The 25,019-nt window shown below is 35.5% G+C and overlaps 2 protein-coding genes and 1 pseudogene across 2 annotated transcripts; 2 read left to right on the top strand and 1 right to left on the bottom strand.

The window, feature by feature from the left end:
- Positions 1–79: 79 nt before the first annotated feature.
- LOC148196477 (uncharacterized) lies at positions 80–4,484 on the top strand (annotated as a pseudogene).
- Positions 4,485–7,883: 3,399 nt separating this feature from the next.
- On the top strand, positions 7,884–10,112 carry LOC124842094 (xyloglucan O-acetyltransferase 1-like). The gene is made up of 2 exons (XM_047318502.2): positions 7,884–8,275; positions 8,657–10,112. Exons 1-2 carry the CDS (start codon positions 7,966–7,968, stop codon positions 9,754–9,756), a joined length of 1,410 nt encoding a protein of 469 aa, XP_047174458.1. The 5' UTR covers positions 7,884–7,965; the 3' UTR covers positions 9,757–10,112.
- Positions 10,113–20,227: 10,115 nt separating this feature from the next.
- LOC148196476 (uncharacterized) lies at positions 20,228–24,751 on the bottom strand. Its single transcript, XM_088095402.1, has 4 exons — positions 23,305–24,751; positions 22,277–22,710; positions 21,538–21,823; positions 20,228–20,592 (listed from the first exon to the last, which is right to left on the bottom strand). The coding sequence occupies exons 1-4, from the start codon at positions 24,749–24,751 to the stop codon at positions 20,228–20,230; spliced, it is 2,532 nt and encodes an 843-aa protein (XP_087951528.1).
- Between the last annotated feature and the right edge of the window lie 268 nt (positions 24,752–25,019).

Raw genomic sequence — 25,019 nt, 5'->3', positions numbered from 1 at the left:
ATTGTTTATCACGTTCTTCCGCAACCAATTCTTTTCCTGTCCAGATCTTCATTTTCTACCTTTCGTTCTTGGCTTTTCTGCCTTTTTCTTCTCCTTTTATGGCTACTCCCTCTGTTACTCTCGCATCGTTGCAAGATACAACACATGACTATTACATTCATCCTAATGAGAATCCTTCATTGGTGCTTGTTTCCCCGATTCTTGAAGGTCACAATTATCATGGATGGGCTCGCTCGATGTCTATGGCACTACAAATGAAGAATAAATTTGGCTTTGTTGATGGTTCCATTCCTTGTCCAGCTGGTACAGATCCAATGGTTCAAGCATGGAAGCGTTGCAATAATCTAGTTTTATCTTGGATCAATCATTATGTTTCTCATGAGATTGCTACAAGTATTATTTGGATTGACTCTGCTGCTACGGCATGGAAGGATCTCAAAGATCGTTTCTCCCAAGGTGATTCTGTTCGAATTTCACAATTGCATCAAGATCTTTATTCAATGCATCAGTCTGATCTAAGTGTTACTGCATATTACACTAAAATGAAGATTCTCTGGGATGAACTTTGCAATTTTCGCCCTATTCCTGAATGCCAATCTTCTGCTTCTTGTTGTGTTGTTTCTAAGACAATGAAGGAATATCGTGAAAATGATTGTGTTCTTTGTTTTCTTAGAGGCTTGAATGATAATTACTCTGTTGTTCGCTCTCAGATCCTTCTCATGGATCCCTTGCCTTCTTTACCCAAAATTTTTTCGATGATAATTCAACATGAGCGACAATTACAATAAGGAATTCTTTCTCAACCTCCAGTCATGGAGTCACAAGTTTCTCAATCTAAACCTTCTTTTTCTACCTTCAATGGCAGAGGTAAACCCTCTCCTGCCAATGATTATGGTCGGGGAAGATCTTCATATCAAGGTTCTCAGGCTCGTTATCAAGGTTCTCAGGCTCGTTCCTCAGGGGGAAGGTTTGGTGCACCTCGACAATGCACTCACTGTGGCAGGACAAACCATACCATTGATACTTGCTTTCTAATACATGGATTACCACCTGATCTCAAATCCAAAAGAGTCCACAATGTTACAACAGATTCTTCTACAGTAGTTCCTTCTTATAATAATTCTCCGGCACAGTCACATTCCGCAATTTTGGGACTTTCTCAAGAGCAAATTCATGGTTTATTGGCACTTCTTCCTCAATCTAATCCCACAATCCCACATTCTACTAATCTAGTGAGCTCTCATAATGCTTCCACTTCTTCCCAGGCTCAAGGTAATATCTATTCCAAATGGATTCTAGACACAGGTGCTACTGATCATATATCTAATTCTTTGTCTCATTTTATTTCTTATCATAGAATCTCACCAATTACAGTATCACTACCCAACAAGAACTCTTCATTTGCTCATTTTTCTGGCACTGTTTCACTTAGCCCACACCTTACTTTACATAATGTCTTGTTTATTCCTAATTTTTCTGTCAATCTTATTTCGGTCACAAAGTTAACTAAATCTCTATCTTGTAAACTTAACATTTCTGAATTTTCCTATGAAATACAGGACAAGTCAACCCTGCAGATGATTGGCAAAGCTGAAGAAAGAGATGGCTTGTATGTCATGATAGTTCCTGCACCCACACCCCTTGGTTCACCAGCTGCTATTACTTCTGAGAATTCTATTGCTTGTTCTACAATAAGACATAACTCTATAGATATTTGGCACTACAGACTAGGGCATCCTTCTTTTTCTTGTTATACCAAATTACGCAACATGTATGCCACTTTACCCAATACAAAATACACGCATTGTGATGCTTGTCATTATTCTAAGCAAAGAAAATTACCTTTTCAATTAAGTACTACTGTTTCAAAAGCTCCTTTTGATTTAATTCATGTTGATATTTGGGGGCCCTATAGTACTTCTTCTGTTGATGGTTTCAAATATTTCTTAACTATAGTGGATGATATGTCTAGATACACATGGATTAAATTAATGACAAGTAAATCAGATACAAGATCACAACTTATTGGCTTTGTTTCTTATATAAAAACACAATTTGGCATTGATGTAAAAGCTGTTAGATCAGATAATGGTAATGAGTTTGCAATGACAGATTTTTATAGACAAAAAGGGATACAACATCAATTATCATGTGTTGAAACACCTCAACAAAATGGAGTCGTTGAGAGAAAACATCAACACATTCTCAATGTTGCTAGATCTTTAATGTTTCAATCCCATTTGCCCATAATTTTCTGGTCTTTTGCTGTTCGTTATGCTGTGCAACTCATTAATATTTTACCTTCCAAAGTTTTGACATATTTTTCTCCATCTCAGCTGTTACACAATGTTAAACCTGACATTACTTACTTACGAGTTTTTGGCTCACTTTGCTATGCTTCAACTCTTCAAACTCATAGAACAAAATTTCAACCTCGTGCAAGAAAATGTGTTTTACTGGGTTTTAAAACAGGAGTGAAAGGCTACCTTTTGTTAGATTTCAATTCTAGGGAAATTTTTCTATCAAGGAATGTAGTATTTTATGAAAATATATTTCCTTTTCTTACTAGTGACAAGCACTCACCTATTAATACACAAAATTCCTTGGATTTTGTCACCAAAATTATTTCACCTCCATCACCTCTTTTCTCAGAAGTTACTGATCAACCCTCTTTACCACTTACATCTCCTCCTTCTATTGTTTTCGACCCTGTTATTTTCTCTTCTCAGCCTGTTTCTGTTGAACCTGTCACTGCTACTCCACAAAGGAAATCAATTAGGCCAAAACATACATCATCTTATCTGCAGGACTATCATTGCAACATGTCATCTACTTCTTCCGCCACTCAGTCATCCACAGGTACCTTATATCCTATCTCTTCATATCTATCATATGATGCATTATCATCTCTTCATAAATCATATGTCCTTAATCTTTCCCAAGTTAGTGAACCTAAAACCTATAACCAAGCCATCAAACATGATTGTTGGAGAAATGCCATGGATCAAGAAATTGCAGCTTTAGAAAATACCAAAACTTGGGTTTTGACTGATCTACCTAATGGAAAGCAACCTATCGGATGTAAATGGGTATACAAAATAAAGAGGCATGCTGATGGGAGTATTGAACGATACAAGGCAAGACTTGTAGCCAAAGGCTACACACAACAACAAGGTTTAGATTACTTTGAGACTTTTTCACCTGTTGTCAAACTCACAACAGTAAGATTGGTTCTAGCTTTAGCAGCTTCCAAACATTGGTATTTACATCAACTAGATGTAACTAATGCCTTTTTACATGGGGATCTAGATGAAGAAGTATACATGTCTCTTCCTCTTGGTTATAAATCTGAAAAACCAGGACAAGTTTGCAAGTTGTTGAAGTCTTTATATGGACTCAAACAAGCCTCTAGACAATGGAATTACAAGTTGACAACTACTTTACTTTCTTTGGGCTACACACAATCAAAATCAGATTATTCACTTTTTGTCAAAAGTGATTTTGCTCATATTACCCTCTTACTTGTTTATGTAGATGATATAGTTTTGGCAGGTGATGACATCTAGGAAATCCAAACTGTGAAGGCTCTATTGAATGCAAAGTTCAAGATTAAAGACTTAGGCCAACTCAAGTATTTTTTGGGCTTAGAAATTGCAAGATCTCAACAGGGCATTAATTTGTCACAAAGGAAGTATGCTCTAGAGTTACTAGAAGATGCAGGATTGTTGGGGTGTCAACCTGTTTCTACTCCTATACAGCCAGGCACAAAATTTTCCAAGACAGAAGGGAAACCCTATTCAGATGTGCAGGCCTATAGACGACTTCTTGGCAGGTTACTATATCTAACCAACACAAGACCAGATTTATGTTTCGCTGTTAGTACTCTCAGTCAATTTCTTTCCAATCCTTTGGAAGATCACTATGCAGCAGCAATAAGAATCCTGAGATATATCAAGAACAATCCAGGACAAGGATTATTCTTTCCCTCCAACACAGAACATGCTCTCAAGGCTTTTAGTGATTCTGATTGGGCTGCTTGCCCTGACACTAGAAGGTCTGTGACTGGTTTTAATGTGTTCTATGGTGCATCATTAATTAGCTGGAAATCCAAGAAGCAAGGTACTATATCTAGATCATCAACCGAAGCAGAATATAGAGCTTTAGCTTCCACAACATGTGAAATTCAATGGCTTCTGTATTTGCTCCATGATTTGAAACAACCTCTACCACAACCAGTTTCTCTGTTTTGTGACAATCAATCTGCTATACAAATTGCACAAAATCCAGTCATGCATGAAAGAACAAAGCATATTGAAATTGATTGTCATCTCATAAGAGATAAAGTTCAAGCTGGTGTAATTAAGCTCCTGTCCATTCCTACTTCAGCACAACTTGCAGACATTCATACTAAAGCTTTGCATCCAGCACAATTTCAATCTTTGTTGTCCAAGCTAAGCATTAAGGATATATATGTTGCAGCTTGAGGGGATATTGGATTTAATTTATTTTCCTTTCTTTTCTCATAACAGTAAATTCAAAGACTTAACAAAAAAATAAAGAAAAATTTATATTTAATTGTAACACATATATATAGATTAATATATATATATATATATATATATATATATATATATAATTATTTATGAAGAGAAAATAATATTTATAATATTACATGTTGAACATGTTGTCACTTACTCAACAGTAACGTTTAATTATTGGAGAGATTGCAAATGATCTCTATGATTGGTTTTGCAATATTTAAAAGTGCAAAGTCTTCAAAGTAGGTGAACGACTAAAGTATCCAACATCTTTCCACAAATCATCCAATAAGTTACGCCTAACAATTATATATGTTTATATCCCTTACGAAAAAGTTCAACACACCACTCTTTTCCCCTTTTATTTTCGTAGCACTCAGAATAATCAAATTCTTTAAAACTGGAGTGCCAAGATGCTAAAAGAGAAGGTAACAATACTTTAAACCAAAAAAGAAAATTTCATAAATTAAGTAGTCTTCCATGAAGATGGAATTATTTCTAATAAATTAGCTTTTATAAAAACTATACGTTAGTCAAATAAAATAATAAAAATAATAAAAAAATAAAATAAAATAAAAGATTAAAGAACTAAATAACAAAATATAAAAATAAATTTATGAAAAGATTTAAAAAGATAAAAAACAATATAAAAAAATAGGTTGATTTTACTATTTTTTTAAATATGATTCATCATTGGTTATCAAAAAATTATTGTTTTAGATTTTCAAATTAATCAATGTGAATTCTCAATTAATTTGTTGGCATTCTCACTCTTAGTCAAAGTACATTATCAATTTAAAACAAGCACTTTGTAAATTAATCATAATAAATTTAACCAAAGTAGATTCTCAATTAAATATTACCATGTCTAATCATGTTTATTCTTTTACCTCTTATATCAACTAAAAAGTTATTTAAACAAAGTACAATTTTGATTAATTCTTGTTAAAGTTTGTACCACTAACCAAATTACATTCTCAATTATTGGCAAAAATTCATTCAATCACATGAAAGTTTTTAACTATAATCAAAGTGTATTCTCAAGTAAAAGTAAAAACCCTTGGACTCATATGATTGATTTGTTATGTAGATTTAACTTCATGCTAACTTTTTATGATGTAAAATCGTTACTTTTACTTTATCAAGAAGCAAAAGACATAGATAAGAATAAATCACAAAGAAAAGAACAAACAAATTTATTCATCTAAATAGTGCTGTCAAAATAGGTTGGAACCCATGAGTCAACTTAGCCCACCACAAGTTTGGGCCAGGTTAGGTTGAAAAAAAAATTGAAATTTTGATACGGGTCAATTTTGTACCTAACCCACTAAGAACCTGGCTCACCCAAGTTGAATCTCTGGTGAGCCGGGTTGGCTCGCAAACCCACCTAATTTTGTTGTTTGTCCTTGCATTTGGATTATATTTGGAGTTTAAGATGATTTTTGATTGTATTTTATTTGAATTAGAAAAAAATTGTTAATTTTTTAGAGTTGAAAAAAAAAACGTGTAAATAAGTGAGCTACTGGGCTAACCCATTTAACTCACCAACCTATGGTGAGTTGGGTCGTGTTCAAATTCTTTCGACTTGCTAATAAGTGAGTCGGGCTGTGTTTAAATTTTTTTGGCTCGCTAATAAGTGAGTCGGATTGGGTTGGCTCACTAAGTGGCCAACCCATGGTAGGGCGGGTAAGGTTTGTTTTGACAACACTAAATATAACCTCAGAAATTACAGCAAATCAACCCCAGAAACACTCTATGGAATGTAGAAATAACATGAAAGTAGAAGAAGAGAGAGTGAAGAACATGAGAGAAGAGAGAGGACAAAATTTGAACCCACAAAGGGTTCCTAAGCTTCCTTAATGTGTTTCCCTAAACCTCTTTATATAGAAATAAGATTGGGCTTCCTTTTTTTGGTGTTGTAATCTTCTTTATGATAATGCATTCTCCTCTAATTATCTTCTAAATAATCTAATATTTTCAACATATATTTGATTGTTGTGAAGATCTAAAAATATTTAAGAAAATATTGCTAGATTAAAAAAGATTTGATAAATATTATCTTTTGATATTTATTGATATAATTAAATAAGGTAACATTTAACAATATGAAATAAAATATCTTAAGATATATTTTCCCCAAATTATCTTTAATAATAAAAATTTATCAATTATCAAAGCCCTTTTAGTAGAAAAAATAGAGAAAATCGCAAGATCCAATTTTTGTTGCATCTTCTTTCTTTTTGGCTTAGCCAAATTTCTTCTCTCTTCCATGCTATGCTTGAATTGACTTCTTATGATCTTGATTATTTTTTATCTTTGGATTTATCTTTAAGGTGTCATGAAACTTTAACCAATTTATTTTCACACCTTAATAAACTCAACTTAATTACAATTGTACTAACACACCTCAAAATATCAAAAAAACATTTATACAACAAAAAATTATTTTTAACATGTTTTTGTATCTCATACTAAATAAATCCAATTATAACAAATTGTAATTAAAATATTCTATTAAAATACAAAAACTAATATTAAAGACTAAATAATCACATAAATGCGTTCATCAATAAATTATATATATATATATATATATATATATATATATATATATATATATATATATATATCTAAAAAATCATATAAAAAAATTATATATTAAGTTTTGAATAACTTATAAATTTGAGAATTTATAATTAAATTTTATTAAAAAAATCCATTTTATTCAGTGCTAACAAATATCTTTTAATTTTAGTTGGAATATTGCCCATTTAAATTTTTCCGTAAAAGAATGATGTTACCATTATTTGTGTGATCAAATTAGGTAGAATGGAGCATTTTAATCTATTCCAAATATAAATATAGATAAGATTAATTACTCTAAATTATCTATCATTAAATTTGATAATAATTCCATTAAAGTAGCATTCACACAAATTTGTAATAAGATTAAAAACATAAAAAGAAAATAGAACAAAAAGTGTGATTTTTCTTTCCAATTTTCTCCAACTAGTCATTCAAATTGCACTTAGAAAAATAGTGAATTGATAAGTGAGTTTAAAGAGATAGAAGAAAAAAAAAGTGAATTAAATACTAGGAAACAAAACCAATAATCACATCTTTCTAAAATACTTAGACTCAAATAAAAAAAATGTAACATATTAGTAAAACTTGAAGAAGAAAAAAACACTTCTAACAAATTATTTGATAAATTTTTTTTAATATTTTATTTTTAGTTTTAAAAGATTTTATGGAAAATTTTCCAAATATACCCATTAACATTTGGAAAAGTCTTATCTATGACAATTTCAAAAGATTAGTTAGTACGAGAGAGCAATCAGAGAGATCTCTCTACGTGTTTGTATAACCAAATACCCCATGAAACCTGCTTCTCTCGGTCTCTATCCTCCTTTTGACTTTCACTCACATGATCACTGCAAAAAACAAAAACCACAGTGTTTTTCTTCATTCTTCTCTGTTGAAAACACAGAAGGGGAAAAGCATAGCAAGAAGAAAGGGTTTGAACATGGGAACTAATGACTTATTCAACACAGACAAATCCCTCTCCCTCATGAAGAGACTTCTTCCATGGACTCTCTGTGTCCTCCTTCCCATTTCATTCTTTTACCCTTTACCCTTTTCTCCATTTCCTAATCCTCATCTTTCCCTTTCCTCCAATAACACCATCACCTACCTTTCTTCTCTTTCTGCTTCTGCTTCTCCACCTTCTTCTCCAGGTTTTTCCATGCACACTTTCTTATTCATAAGATTGTAAAGTTCTCATTTTTTCTTCTTGTATATGTTAAATATTCATTCAAATTTTCATTTTCGGTCTAACTATGTATATGTATGCGTAAGTTTAGGACATGTTTGTTTCTGTTTTTAATTTCTGGTTTTGCTTTTAATTCACAAAAACTGTTGTCCTGTTTTGAATTACTTTTTCTGTTTTCATAGGTTTGAATAGAAAAAAGCAAGAATAACAAGGGAAAGTTTAAAAATTTAGTTATAAAACTCAATTGATGAGTTAATGGGAATTAAAATTATGTGTTTGTGCCTTGAATTGTAACATGATTAGCAACCTGGGATGTGTTACAAGACTTTGTTGTTCTTCATTGCAGAAAGAGAAAAAACTAATGAGACTAGATGTGACTATTTCAATGGTGAATGGGTGAGTGACAGTAGGGGTCCTTTGTACAATGATACAACATGTGGTACTATCAAAGAAGGTAGGAACTGCATAACACATGGAAGGACTGACTTGGAATATCTAAAATGGAGATGGAAACCGATTGAGTGCAACCTTCCAAGGTTTGAGCCTCAAACTTTTCTCCAACTCATTAAGAACAAGCATGTAGCTTTTGTGGGGGACTCTATGGCAAGGAACCAATTAGAGTCCCTTCTGTGCATGTTAGCCACTGCTTCAACTCCTAAACTTGTCTACAGCAACAAAACTAGAAAGGAAAACCAGTTCAGCAGGTGGAACTTTCCCTCATTCAATGCAACTGTTTCCTTGTATTGGTCTCCTTTTCTTGTGTATGGCATTGAAAAATCAAGCACTGACCCTAATAACAAATTGTACTTGGATCATGTGGATGAGAGATGGGCAAGGGACATGGATGAAATGGACTTGATTGTGTTATCATTTGGGCATTGGTTTTTGATTCCAGCAGTTTACCATGAGGGAGATTCAGTCTTAGGTTGCCATTACTGTCCTGGTCTTAATCACACTGAGATTGGTTTTTATGATGTGTTGAGAAAAGCCCTGAGGACCACCTTGAAGAGCATAGTTGATAGGAGAGGAGCTAGAGGCAGAGGAATTGATGTGATTGTGACAACATTTACACCACATCATTTTGAAGGAGAGTGGGATAAGGCTGGTGCTTGTCCAAAGACTAAGCCTTATAGGAATGAGGAGAAGATACTTGAAGGAATGAATGCTGAGATGAGAAAGATTGAGATTGAAGAAGTGGAAGAAGCCAAGGCAAAAGCCAGGAGAAGGTTAAGGTTGGAGGCATTGGATGTGACCAAGTTAGCATTTCTGAGACCAGATGGCCATCCAGGTCCTTATATGAATCCTTCTCCATTTGTTAATGGAAATGTAAAGCATGTGCAGAATGATTGTGTTCATTGGTGTTTGCCTGGACCTATAGACACATGGAATGAGATTCTTCTGGAGATGATGAAGAACTGGGAAAATCAACTAAGGACTGAAAACTGAGATATTTCTCATCATGAAATTTGGATTCTTTTGTTGAATTTTTAGTGCCATCATACTGATGAAAACTGAGTTTGATATTTTAGAATATACCAACATAGTACATTTTCAAGGCTTAGCAGAAGAACACCAAAAACTCAGGAGAGAATTTGGACTCCATATCTTGTTGGTTGATTATATTTTAGTTTTTCCATCACAAGTGTTGGAAAATTTCATTGGATGAGAGCAAGGAATGATTGGTTTTGTTTATTGTTTTCTTTCAAATTGGATTGGAAAATGTCATTAACATTATATAACGATCTTTTTCTTTAAATCTGAATAACTTAACACTCTGGTTTCTGATCAGAAAATTTGATGCATCCTCTCTGTCTCTCTCTCAGTTTGAGTAACTATAATGTTCATCAAACTTATTCATATCTAAGGAGAAAAAGATGATTTTTCTCATGTGATAGTTGCTGTTATTTGCTCCAGTAATCAATCATTGATTTAGCTAAATAATAACAAAAATTGGATGGATTGTTCTTTAGATTTTTCTCTTGTGAATAAATCTTCTAAATTCAGAGGTTTATCATAATACCTTGGAATCAACCCACCATAATTTCAATTGTGTCCAAAGCAAAGAAATCCCTTTCCAAAGCCAAAAAAAGAATGTCTTAAATATATCTATTGGAAGTTTATTTTCTCAAATAGATTTATTGGAATCAAATTTAAACTCAATATTTTAAATTACCTTTCCATAATTTTAATTTTAATTTTTAATATTTAATTATTTTTATTTTTTCTCCCCATTTTAGAAGACAAAAAAACTAACTCTAAAGAAATCCATCATGAAAAATAATGTTTCAGTGGATCGATTTAAGAAATTTTTCTGCAGTATTACTTTTGAGAAAAAAAATCTAATTTAACTGAAAGCTACTAATTTTTATTTTGATATTAATTTTAGTTACTATCGATTTAGTTAATACTAATGATGATAATCTTTTGGAAATAAGATTAATTTTGACTTAACTATACTAGTTTTAGTAAATATTGAAAATAAATTAAATTAGTATATACTCATAAGTTAATATATTTAATTTCTAATATTATCTTAAATGAATTTTTTTTTTCTTACTTTGATTGGAGAGGAATAATGTCTCTGAACCATCAGGGCGTTGGTGGATAATATTTACATATATTTCCAGTGCTGAATAATTGAGTAGTATAATAAAACTATAAAGGTTTAAAGTTAAATAAAATATATAGCAACATTAATAATAGTAATAACAGTTTATCACTTACTCTCATATTTTCATTTTTGTAACTTGATATTTAGCCTTAATTGGTTAAAAACACATTTGGTTTAATAAAAGTTGCAGAAAACGAAAGGTCAATCTACTGATTCATATTCATTTGGAATCTTCCATTAACTTCTCCACCACTTTTATTGGTTACTAAAAATGTAATAATATTAAGGCAGTTTTTTTCTTCATTTCCAAGTATAAAAAAATATTTTTTCCTTTTCAATTATATAATTTAGAAATTAAAAACAAATTTTGGATTATATAATCTGAAAGTCAAAAGTAATTTATAAATCATAGAAAAATTAAATGATTTCTAAAAGTTATTTTTCTTTTTTAAACCTGTTCAATTTTTGAATGTTAAAAGTAATTTTTTTATTGTGTACTTTAAAATTTTTCAGATTATAAAATCTATAAAAATTTTGGATTATATAATTTGAAAATGTAGTGTATGCTTGATTCAAGATAATTTCAAGATCAATTTGAAAATGTAGTGTATGCTTGGTTCACATTATAAGTAAATAGTCTAATTTCAAGATCAATCATATTTTTGTCGATCACATGTGATTGATCATCCTTGGTTTATTATTTATGATTGGCCACTTATGACTAACCACTCTAGAGTGACTACATATGACTGATTACACTTGGTGACCACATTTGTCCAACTACTTTTGGTTGATCACATTTGGTTGTCTACTCTCAGTCGATCATCTCGAGAACTACTCATCCTTGGTCAATTATCCTTTGGTTGATCATCCAGACTGACAACAAGATCGACTTATTACAAAATGAAGTTAGATTGACACGAATGATAATCACAAATCAACATGTTAATATTAATTAAGGTATGATTAAGCTATGATTAAGTCGACAAAAAAGTAACAACTCATAAATATTACAAAAGTAAAAGTCTAAGGTATGACTTTCATTTATATGCACAATACAACTAATGTTTTTCTGCTTAGTCATCTACTGATTTTAACATCAAGATATCTTCTGCAAATAGTATTCAAATGACTTTAATAAGCAATTTAAAGTAAATTTAAAGTATATAAGAAAATATGTAACAACCTCCTAATTCTGGTATTTATTACAAAACAAAATATATATATATATATATATATATATATATATATATATATATATATATATATATATATATATATATAAAAGCAAGCAAAGGGAATAAGAAATTTAAATTAAGATTATTATTTTTTAAGTTTTTCTTAAATTTGGATATATTCAATTAAGTTGATATTAAAATTTTGTGATAAATTAAATATTTAAAAATTTTATAATTTTCAACTATCATTTCTTTAGTTTTATAAGTGACTGCTATGTTATCTTACATGTTATCTTGTTTTTTTAGTGATTACATATTATTTTATAATTTTATCCAAATTAGTTAATTATCAAACAATATATATCACCTACAATAAATTAAGATGGTTTAATTAAATAATAATAATAATAATTATTATTATTATTATTGTTGTTGTTGTAACATCTTAATTTTTCATAGTTTAATTATTATAAAATGCATCAAAATTTTTAATAATACAAAATAGTTAGCTAAAAAAATTACTGTTACAATTATCCAAATATAATATATAATAGCAAAAATATATACATGGTCCTACATTACAATGAGATATACTACATGTAACATCCCAAAATACAGTAATCACCATAAATCAGAATTAATTACAATTATCAGTAATCATAAACAGTCTTTGCATTAATCCAAAATCAAAAGCCGAACGGCATCAGTATAGGGAACGCGTATAACGCATACGAATGAAACCAAGAGTAAACGTTCTTAGATAATTTCACTAACGTACGTCAAAATACAATCAGAGATGGATAAGACGAACGGCCTTACAAAATAATTGACCGAACGTTCATACTATACTAACACGCACAGTACTATTCTAACGAGCACTCTAAGGCTCGGCCTTTACTTCAACCTCCACCAGGTTAGCTTCATCCAAATTTTCTTCTTCCAGCACTTGTTCAAGGGACGTACCATCATCTGCTCACATCCACAACGGATGATCATTGCATTTGACAAGACGGAGGTACATGGACAGTAGACAACACAAAGGAAATGCAAGGGTAAGCTTATAATATTTAATTTATAAAATCATCACATACATTTACCATTCAATCCACTCAAACAACATGTAAGCTTATCAATCCACAATCATATCGATACGTATATAAAAGACAGACCGTCCGGACTGTATGAACCGTGTAGCTACAGGCGTCCTTGCACCCGAGTGGTGTGGTAACTGTATTGCACTCGACAGCTGCCACTCGAGGTTAACTCTATCCAAAGTACCCCTAAGGAATAGAGCCTCCTGCCATTCCCACACATGAGTACTCCCTTCTACGTGAAGATGAGTATCACGGAATATCAGGATGGACCATGCCAGCATTAGCATGCCCACAGTCATACTTTACAAAACTTCAATAATCAATCATATCTGAGACGTTCCTCCTTGGAACGCTCGTAAAAATCCATTTCCAATAATTCGTTCAAAATATCATTCGTCCATATCAAACATTTCTCATATTCACATTTTCATTCTGTGTTCCACTCTCTTAAATTCACGAACGTTCATCACTCAATCAATAGGGACTAACATGTTACAGTACTCCTACATCCTCGTTTCTGAACAAAAGAAACGAACCATTTGTTCAAATTAATACGTTTCAACACTTAAAATTTGAAGGTACTGATCTTAGAAGATATGGATGATACTTAGAAAAATTTTAAGTATAAAGACTCCAGGTAGAATCCAAAGGATACAGTCAGTAAGAAAATATTTAGATACACAACCAAATAGGATTTGATTTCAGAAAACAACACTGCCAGTCAACGAACGAACGTTAATTAACAATTTGGACGAACGCCAGTTACGTTCGCTCAGAATTCAATGATAAGGACGAGCGTTCAGTTATAAAACCGAACCCTCCTTGGACGAACGCTGGGTCAATGACCGAGCCCAAATCAGAACGAACGCTTGGTATAAACCGAGCGCTATCTAGGACGAACGCTTCGGTATAAGACCGAGCGCCAATTGGGACGAACGTTCAATATAATGACAAACGCTCTGTAAAACGAACGTTCGACACAAGGTCGAACGACATTAAGGACGAACGCTCGACTTAAGGCCGAACGTCATTGAGGACGAACGCTCGACTTAAGGCCGAACGTCACGTATTTATAAAGTTTCAAATATTTATCTATACTGAGCTGAACCGAACGCTCATTCATAAAGAAAATGGGGACGCTCGTTCTCGAGCAGAATTCTTTCCAAATGAAAGAATTCCAATCTAAGTTATTTTAATGAAAACCGAACGGTCTAATACCGTACAGTGACGAGCGTCATTTTGCAAAGGGAATGATCTAAAATCTCAGATTTCCACAAGCTTAACAGAATTTTCCAGATTTCAAATTTATAAACTTTATACTTTCGTTTCCAGATTTAATTCACCTCAAACATTCTCATCATACAGATTTCGACATTTTAATCATTCCAACCACATAATAACCATACTCCATTCATACATAATCAAATCAATCATGCATTTAAATCCAGATCAACAACATATATAATACATGCAAGCAGTGCTCGTTCATGACAGATCAATCAAAACCAGAATTCATACCAGATATCAGTAAACATCCATAACAGCTCAAACTTCATACTTTTCATACATGCAATCCAGAATACTCAACATGCAAGTATAAATTAAACACATAAGCTTCCCTTACCCGGATTAGAATTCAAGCTTGTCCTAGAAGTAAAAATGGCTTTGTCCAACTAAGCTTTCCTCACGTTCTTGACTCTTCCAAACAAAAATCTAACCATGGAACACAGAACACTTAGAATACATGCTTGCATGTATGAAAAACTCTATTTTTCCAGAAACCTAAGGACGAACTACAGTAAGGAGACTTACCAGGTTGGATTTAATTTCTGTTCGGTCCAAAATGAAGATCACAACTGAACGAACACTCCTACGGTGCTGAAATCGTGATTGGAGAAGAGATATAAGTTTTTACAGTAAAAAGGAAGTTCACTGGTTCAAGAGAGAAGTTGGAGAATATGAAAGGGTGAATTTCAGAGGTTGAAGATGAGTTCGTGTAAGTGAAAGTGTGTTTTCGAAAAGTCTGATTTTGTTAAACTAACGTTAAATTGGAAGAACGTGTCACAGGTTGCCACATGCACACCAAACTCTGATTTGGAATTCTCTCCCGTGACACGTGGTGTGCTTGCATGCAAAGATTGGTGCATTTTTAATGTAGCAGAGAAATGATGGTGGCTTAAATTTTCGTGCACAGCAGAGGTGAAAATCAGAATTGGGAGTGGGTTTTAAATGGCTGGGAATGAGGTGGCAAGCATTAAGGGTGAGGTGTCAGGATTAACTTAAGCTAATTATTAAGGATCTCACACTACATTGAACCAAAAATATATTATAGTCTATACAAAAACAAAAAAAGAAATGATGAAATGTCTGATTCTAAGTTTCAGCTCCATTACCAGCTAGCACCTGGTCACCAGAGACATCCTCCTCTATTTACATCTTTAAGGTGATAATTGCCAAAGAGAAAACAACGCATACAGACAAAAGACAAAAGGATAAACTAAAGTACTAAAGAACATTCATACGTTTTAAATCATTAATATCTCAATACTTATTCAAATCAAACAATACAAAAATAAACATATCAACTTTAGACTTCAATCATCCAAATACATGTATTGATGTCGGACTCATGGAGGACCTGCCCCCGTGTGTGGTGAAGTAGCCCGCCTACATCAAACTACCACACCCAAGGTTAATCCATCCAATATCTATGACCAATACATGACCATCAGACTAAGAATCTCCTACTACTCTTTACAACATAACTATCATTCTCTACTTGAGATTAGAAGTTATTAAGAGTGTCATAATCATCCCTCAATCCTGAAGTCCCTACTAATATATAACACTACAAAACAACAATAAGGATTTCCCTGTGGAATCCCTCTCACAACATACTTAATTCGCACTTTTCATTTCATTTGAACATCATCAAACATATAACACATACATGAGTACTACTATCCATTCCAACTACAAAATAAACATGCACCGAATCAATTTACATCAGCCTAAGCCAAACCAAGAATAAATAAAAAAAAACATAAATAACAAACACTACTACGAAACAGGAAGTGCCCAACGCTCAAGCCCTCGCCCGACGAATTATAGGGAAAAAAGCTTCCTCAGCTCAAAGAGCTTTATTTGCACCTACAAACCACAAAATCATGATCAGGGTACGCGGTTAAAACCATTGACCAACAGAGAACCTAATGGAAAACTTAAATGAGACACATGCATTATAAAACTGCTCACAGACATTGGAAAAATGAGAAAGTTAGAGAAAAAAAGTAGAAATCAACTTACTTTGTTGCAATAACTGTTCACTTAGACTAGAAGACCTTTCCATAATTGTCACTTTGACACCCTCTGATTTTCAAACAGATGATTCACCAGATAAAAAAACTTAAAGAGGGAAAAGAACTAAAGAGAAAACTATTTTTTGGAGATGATGCGACTTGAAATAACGAAATTCATCTCATAAAACTTTTGTTTATACTTTGAACTTTAAACTTTAAAATATTCCAATCTCACTACTTAGGTCACAATGCTAATTCTAAAAGATAGTAATAAGAATAAAAATAATAATAATAATAATAATAATAAATTTATAAGAAATAATATTAAAAATAATAAAAATATTTATAATAAATAATTTCCTTAGTTGCTTGGAAAATTTCCTTTTGCTTTGATTTCATCCATTGTATTGTTTTCCTCAGTTGCTTGGAAAAATGTTTAGCAAGTTGGTTTGGAATTTTTAGGAAGTTAAAAGCTTTGAAAATGATAATGATCCTTGATTATGGCGTAATAAAATGCAGCGTTTATGCAGAAACATGTTCAAAAAGTCAATTTGGGAACTAACTTCTATTTCTCCTTTGTTTTTGGTCTGTTTTTAGATATCTTAATAGAAAGTATTATTGATGATTATGTGAATGCATGGTTTTGGAAAAACGGTTCCACTTAATGACATTTAATTGACGCTCATTGTGGTTCGAAAATATAATGAAGGAAAGGTAACAAAGTTAATGCACCTTTTAAGACCTTATTTATTGTATACTTTTTATTAGATCAAATGTTCGTGGACTTTAGATATAGAACCTGTTCTCATTTAACACAATGGTCAGAATTTGGAATGCTAAATAAACTCGTTTTTATTTAAATAAAAAAAATATTACATTGCTTAATTCAAATATTATAATTAATGTGTAATTTTTTCAATTGAGTATAAAAATAGAATGAATATTTACATATTCGTCTGTCTTCATTTTCATTCTTATTTTATTCTGATCATTTTGACTTTTTTTCTCTCTTTCATTTTATAATTTTTCTTAATTTTTTTCTAATTATTTAATTTGTTCTATATTTATAAAATTAAGTCACATATTTAATATATTTTCTTTCTTATTACAATTTGTATATAACTTTACTGAAATAAAATATTATCATTTATACTGTAACATCCCAAAATACAGTAATTACCATAAATCAGAATTAATTACAATTAACAGTAAATCAATTCAGTTTTTATATAATCAGAGTTCAAAAGCCGAACGGCTTAAGGTGCAGAATTACAATAGACAAAACTGAATCAGTGAAAGCTAATAACGAATGGTTTTACAACGTAAAATAACCGAACGTATAAACCAAAAACGGACGTCCTAAACTAGAAAGAAAATACGGACGTCCTACTGCTCCGCTTTCACTTCCACTTCAACTAAGTTTTCTTCTTCAATAACGTCCTCCAGAGTAGCCTCGCCTTCTGCTCACATCCACAACGGATGATCATTGCAAGACAAGACGAACGTACACATACCATGGACAACACAAGGAAAAACGAAAGGGTAAGCTTATATAATTTAATTTATAATTCAACACATACAATGAACATATCATTCCACTCAAGCACATAGTTTAACATATAACATCATGTAACATCTATAAATATATATATATATATATATATAAGACGACCGTCCGGACTGTATGATCTGTGTAGTTACAAGCGTCCCTGCACCCGAGTGGTGTAGTAACTGGGATACACTCAACAGCTGCCACTCGAGGTTAATTCGTTCTTACGTCGCCCATGTTAACTTATGGACTAAGGACCTCCTGCCATTCACACGCATGACTTACCCTCTCTACGTGAGAAGAGTAATCACTGAATATCAGGATGGACAGCCTGGCTTAACTTATCCACAGTCATACTTTACCAATCCAATAATCAACATATATGAGTCGTTCCTCCCTGGAACGCTCGTTCAGATCCAATATCGTACAATCATTTAATATAGTGTTCAAACACCTTAACCTTTCATATTTACCACATTTTCATTCTATGTTCCACTCTCTTAAAAAGACGAACGTTAAACTTTCTGAAGGAAGAGGACGAACGTTCAAAACCAGATTTAGAAGAACCCATTAACAATCAGAACGACTCCAGAATAATAAGACCATTTTCAGAATATTTTAAGTACCAAGAGGTCAGGTTGACTCTACTGGACGAAGATACATCAAGAAGAATACTTAACTACATTGAGAACCTTTTGTTTAAAAGGGGTCGACTGCCAGTCAATGACCGAACGCGACAATATACATTTATTAAGTATTTGGACGAACGCTATTTACGTTCGTTAAGGAATCAAAGATAGGACGAGCGTTCAATCTAAGACCGAACACTTCATTAATACGAACGCTAGGTAGATGACCGAGCACCAATCATGACGAACGCTTGGTTTAAGACCGAGCGCTAATTTGAACGAACGTTCGGTATAAGACCGAACGTTACGTATTTTAAAGTTTTGGGTATTTATATAAAACTGAGCTGAACCGAACGCTCAGACATTCAAATGGGGACGCTCGTTCTCGAGCGGAGTTCTTTCCAAATGAAAGAATTCCAGTCTAAGTTATTTCTAGGAAAAACCGAACGGTATAAGACCGTACGGTGACGAGCGTATTTTATCATAGGAAGAGTTTATCATATCCAGATTTTTCCCACTTTCTTAACTTTAACATTTCTCATACGATACATACTTTATAATTTCATATCCACATTAATTTACATACTATACAGCTTTCTTCACATTAATAGATCCAACTATACTATAGTCATACATCTTTCATACGAGTCCAATTCAACATGCATTTCAACCAACAGAAAACATATTCATACAGCACAACAGGGTTCGTTCATGCAGATCCAGAACAGCACATATACATATATTTCATACAGACAACCCAGATCATGCCTTCATAAAATCATACAAGTACAAATTAAATATATAAGCTTCCCTTACCCGGATTTGTAAGCAACTTTATCCTAAGTGCAAGATTGGTGGCTTCGTTCAACTAACGTTTTGCTACCCTCAATATCACATTACTCTTTCAAAACAAATCTAGCCACAATAAAATCACAGGACTTAGAATACACTCTTGCATGCAGCCAAAACGTAGTTTTTCAAGAAACCCTAGAACGAACTACTAAAGGAGACTTACCAGTTTCAGCCTTTGAAACTGTTCGGTCCAGTTGGTAGCTTGCAGTTGGGCGAACGTTCCTACGGTTCTGAAACGTGATCGGAGAAGAAGGTGAAGAGTTACAGTAGAGAGAAGGTGAAGGTTTCTAGAGAGAAGATGGAGAAAATGAAAGGCCAGAGTTTCGTGAGGAAGAAGGTGAATGCAGAGAGTGAGAAGAAGTGTTTTCAGAAAATCATTTCCTTCTTCTCAACGTCAAACGAACGTGCACTCTCATGCGAACACCTGTTTCCCCTTGCAGATTCAGAAGGTTCCAAAGTGACACTTGGCAGGCGTGCGTCAGAGTGTGTGAGTACGTTTTTAATGAGACTGTATGTGTGGCGCAATGCATTAATGAGACCAGTCAGGTGACTCATCAGTGCATTAATTTGATGTGACAGAGATTTTTAGTGCTAATTATCTAGGGCCTCACATTCCCCCTAACTACAAAAATTTTCGTCCTCGAAAATTAGAAACTCACTCGTAAATAAGTGGGGATACAAGCTCCTCATAGCATCCTCCACTTCCTATGTTGAGTCGCCAGTCTTCGCGTCCCACACCATTTTAACTAGACGGACGTCTTTTCCTTTGAATAGCCTGGTGCGGCTGTCTTCCACACCGACTGGTTGCAACTCCAGCGTTCGGTCGTGGCGCAGTTGAATATCTTCCAGCTCCAAGACATGAGAGGGATTGGCTATATACTTTCTGAGTTGAGAAACGTGGAAGACTGGATGCAGATTAGACAGTTGAGGCGGCAATGCAAGCTCGTACGCTACTGGTCCGATCTTCCTCAAGATTTGATACGGTCCAATGAATTTGGGAGATAGCTTCTTTGAACGAACGGCTCGGCCTACTCCCGTGATCGGATTGAGTCTAAGGAAAACATGGTCTCCTGCAGCGAACTCCAAAGGTCTTCTTCTTCTATCAGCGTAGGACTTCTGCCTGCTCAGGGACGTCTTCAATCTATCTTGGATCAACTTAACCTTCTCGGTTGTTTACTGGATGAGCTCAGGTCCAGTTAGCACGTTCTCTCCATCCTAGAACCAGCAAAGTGGCGTTCGGCATTTCCTTCCATAGAGAGCTTCAAACGGTGCCATTCCTATGCTTGCTTGAAAATTGTTGTTATACGTGAATTCAACGAGCGGCAGAACTTCATCCCATACTCCCATATGATCTAGGACGCACGTCCTCAATAAATCTTCCAGCGTCTGGATGGTTCGCTCAGATTGGCCGTCCGTCTGAGGGTGATAGGCCGAACTCATTTGTAACTTGCTTCCTAACTCTCCTTGTAACGATTGCCAAAAACGAGATGTGAATCTTGTGTCTCGGTCAGAAATTATGCTTGAAGGCACTCCATGCAACCGAACTATCTCCTTGATGTACAACTTGGCCAGATTTGTCATTGACATCTTCAAGTTAACGGCCAGGAAGTGGGCGCTCTTTGTTAGCCTATCCACGATCACCCAGATTGAGTCATGATTTCTGACCGTGTGTGGTAGATGGGTCACGAAATCCATAGACATGCTATCCCACTTCCATTCGGGAATCTCCAACTGCTGAAGTAAGCCGCCTGGTCGTTGGTGTTCAGCCTTTGCACGCTGGCAAGTTAAACATGACGCTACAAAGCGAGCGACATCATTCTTCATTCCAGGCCACCAGAACGAGCATCGAAGATCCTGGTACATCTTAGTCATACCGGGATGTACGCTAAGACGACTATGATGAGCTTCCTCCAATATGATTCGCTTCAGCTCGCCATCATTAGGAACGCACGTCCTACCCATGTAACGCAATAGGCCGTCCGTTCCTGTATTGAAATGTTTGGCCTGATCCGTACCGAGCGCGCTTAAAATCTTCACCAACTCCTCGTCCTCGCGTTGCTTCATCCTGATACGATCAAAGACGTTGCTAGATATTCTAAGGTTACAACATTTGATGCTGTTCGGCTCCAATTCGAACTGTAACCTTAGATCTCTGAAGCTCTCCACTAAACTCAACTCTTTCACCATCATAACCGAGACGTGCACTGCCTTCCTGCTTAGGGCGTCCGCCACTACATTGGCCTTTCCAGGGTGATACAGCAGTTCAAACTCATAGTCTTTCAAAAACTCCAGCCAACGCCTCTGCCTCATGTTCAACTCCTTTTGATCAAATAGATACTTGAGGCTCTTGTGATCACTGAAGACTTGAAATGTAGATCCGTACAGATAATGTCTCCAAATCTTCAGTGCAAAGACGACCGCTGCCAATTCCAGGTCGTGCGTTGGGTAATTCCGCTCATGAATCTTCAGCTGACGAGACGCGTACGCCACCGCTCGCTTTTCTTGCATCAGCACACAACCTAAACCTTGGTGAGACGCATCACAATACACTTCGAAAGGTTTGGTCGTGTCTGGAATGACCAACACTGGAGCGCTCGTCAGTTTCACCTTCAACTCTTGGAAACTGGCTTCACAACGATCAGTCCAAGCGAACGGCTGATCTTTACGAGTCAACTGAGTTAGCGGCGCTACTATCTTAGCAAAACCTTCAATGAAACGTCTGTAGTAGCCCGCCAGTCCAACAAAACTACGCACCTCGGTGACCGAACGCGGACTCTCCCATTCCAGTACCGCTCGTACTTTCGCTGGATCTACCGAAATACCTCCAGCCGACACCACATGCCCCAAGAACTGAATTTCCCTCATCCAGAATTCACACTTAGACAACTTGGCATATAATTCCTTCTCACGTAACACTCCAAGTACAATTCTAAGATGTTCCTCATGCTCGTCTTCGGTCTTGGAATAGATGAGAATATCATCTATGAAGACGACTACAAACTCATCCAAATAAGGTTTGAAGATGCGATTCATATACTCCATAAACACGGCTGGAGCGTTCGTCACTCCAAATGGCATCACCACATATTCATAATGCCCATACCGAGACCTGAACGCTGTCTTATGAATGTCATCCTCCTTAACTTTGATTTGATGATATCCGGATCTCAAATCAATCTTTGAGAATACTGTTGCCCCATGCAGTTGGTCCAACAAGTCATCTATCCTCGGCAGGGGATACTTGTTCTTGATGGTCAGCTTGTTTAATTGCCTGTAATCTATACATAGCCGAGAGCTGCCATCCTTCTTTTTCACTAGGAGCACAGGCGCTCCCCAGGGTGATACGCTCGGCCTAATGAATTGCTTGTCCATCAGCTCTTCAATCTGCTTCTTGAGTTCAACCAACTCTGCAGGCGCCATACGGTACGGTTGAATAGAGATGGGTGCGACCGTCGTCACCAAATCAATGGTGAATTCAATTTCACGAGCCGGAGGTAGTCCAGGTATTTCTTCAGGGAAAACGTCCGGAAACTCATCCACAACCGTTCGTTCTTTACTGTCAACAACGGACGTTCGTTCTTGCCTCAAATCTCCAAGCTCTTGGTTTTCATGCGTCATGATTAGGAAGCAGCTCGCACCTTCCATTATATCCTCCTTTAACTGACCGAGCGTTACCGTTAATTCTTCTCCTTCTTCATCCGGAAACACCAACTCCTTCTTCCCACAATCAATGAGAATGTGATTGGTAGCCAACCAATCCATTCCTAGAATCACCTCCAAACCTTGAAGAGGTAGGTAGATGAGATTTACTTTGTACTTACGCCCTTCTACTTCTATAGGACATTGAACGCACATAGTGGACGTTCTAACCTCTCCAGCCGCTGGGGTTGACACCACCAGATCGAACTGCATCTCTCTCACGTCTAAACCCAGTTTGCCAACGCACGCCTTCGAGATGAAGGAATGCGTTGCTCCCGAATCAAACAACACGCAGCAAGAGGTACCATACACAAAGCATGTACTGATGATAAGTGTACCTGAGCTAGCTGCCTCCGCCCCAGTTATGGCATACACACGTCCAACTGCTTGGGCTCGTCCTCCCCTCGGCTGATTCCTTCCCGCATTCGGTGGCCTCATCACTGCTCGTCCACCCATGTTGCACTCGTTTTCCAAGTGCCCATTCCGTCCACATCGGTTGCAGTGTTTTCCTCCCACCAATTGAGGACAGGACGAATGGTAGTGTGGTCCTCCACACTGGAAACAAGTAACGTTTCCTTGTTGTCCAGATTGTCCGACAGAAACTAAAGCTTGAGACCCGCTCGTGTTTGATGGCTGATTTGGACGAGCGTAAGGAGTTCTTCTTGGATTTATATTGCCTCTGGAGACGATTAGTCCCCTAACTGCTTGTTGTTGTTTCTTGTGTCGTTCCGCTTCTGCCATGTTCTTCTCCAACACCTTGGCCCTCTCAACCATGGCAGGAAACGTTCGTATGCACAAGCTTGAAATCAGAACTTTCAAATCACTCCTTAGACCGTTCTCAAACTTACGACATTGCCACTCTTCACTGGTGGCCATTGTATTGAATCTGACAAGGTGTTTGAATTTGTTGGTGTATTCTGAAACAGACATACCCCCCTGAACCAGCTGTAAAAACTCAACCTCCTTTGCAAAACGGACGCTGTCAGGGAAGTACTCTTCATAAAATTTGTTCTTGAACACTTCCCAAGTGATTGGTTGTTGAGCGTCCGTCAGAATGGCCCTCGCGCTCGCCCACCAGTGGCTCGCTTCTCCAGTAAGCAAGTACTCAGTATACGCCAAGCAGTTCTCATCCGGACACCTCTTAGCATTGAAGATCCTCTCCATATCCCGTAACCATTGATCTGCCTCGTCAGGGAGACATTTCCCACTAAACTTGACTGGATGGTGTTGTAAAAAGCTCTCCAAACTCCACTCAGCAGCAGGTTGGGCAGCGTTGGAAGAGGATGCTCCAGGCGCACCTCTTGTTGCCGTTAGGATTTCCATTAGCTGCCTTTGGGTTGTTTCAGAGTTGGCACGAGAGGCCTCCAAACTCTGCATAGCGGCCTGGTTTTGCTGCATCAGTGTGGCGTTCTGCTCCAGTAACGTCGTGTTTTGTTGATGCAATCTTTCAACCACGGTTTCCAACAACCTAGTGTTGCTGGACGTATCAGACTCGTTCGGTTGCGGAGGAGGAGGGAGTCTAGGCGCCATTAGTTCTCTGGACCAGAGAAAAACGAGCGTTAGTAATGTTCAAGAGTTAAAACAATAACTCATTAAACACATAATAAGCACACAGCAAAAACATAGTGCACTCATAACCTACAATGTCCCTTAAAAGAACAAAACTGCTCTGATACCACTAATGTAACATCCCAAAATACAGTAATTACCATAAATCAGAATTAATTACAATTAACAGTAAATCAATTCAGTTTTTATATAATCAGAGTTCAAAAGCCGAACGGCTTAAGGTGCAGAA

Source organism: Vigna umbellata, chromosome 7, assembly GCF_029865625.1.
Source record: "Vigna umbellata cultivar VRB3 chromosome 7, Vumbellata_1.0, whole genome shotgun sequence".
Classification (NCBI taxonomy): Eukaryota; Viridiplantae; Streptophyta; class Magnoliopsida; order Fabales; family Fabaceae; genus Vigna; species Vigna umbellata.
Note: the sequence above shows the minus strand (reverse complement) of the source record. Positions and strands in the feature narration are given on the sequence as shown.

What these genes read in the sequence shown, in the direction of transcription:
- LOC124842094 (XM_047318502.2), top strand. Translation starts at nt 7,966, where the DNA reads ATGATCACTGCAAAAAACAAAAACCACAGTGTTTTTCTTCATTCTTCT. An exon ending in TTCTCCACCTTCTTCTCCAG is followed by an intron (nt 8,276 to 8,656) that starts GTTTTTCCATGC and finishes TCTTCATTGCAG; the next exon opens with AAAGAGAAAAAACTAATGAG.
- LOC148196476 (XM_088095402.1), bottom strand. Translation starts at nt 24,751, where the DNA reads ATGGCGCCTAGACTCCCTCCTCCTCCGCAACCGAACGAGTCTGATACG. An exon ending in GTCCGCGTTCGGTCACCGAG is followed by an intron (nt 21,824 to 22,276) that starts GTGCGTAGTTTT and finishes AACATGAGGCAG; the next exon opens with AGGCGTTGGCTGGAGTTTTT. An exon ending in GAAGATTTTAAGCGCGCTCG is followed by an intron (nt 20,593 to 21,537) that starts GTACGGATCAGG and finishes AGTTCGCTGCAG; the next exon opens with GAGACCATGTTTTCCTTAGA.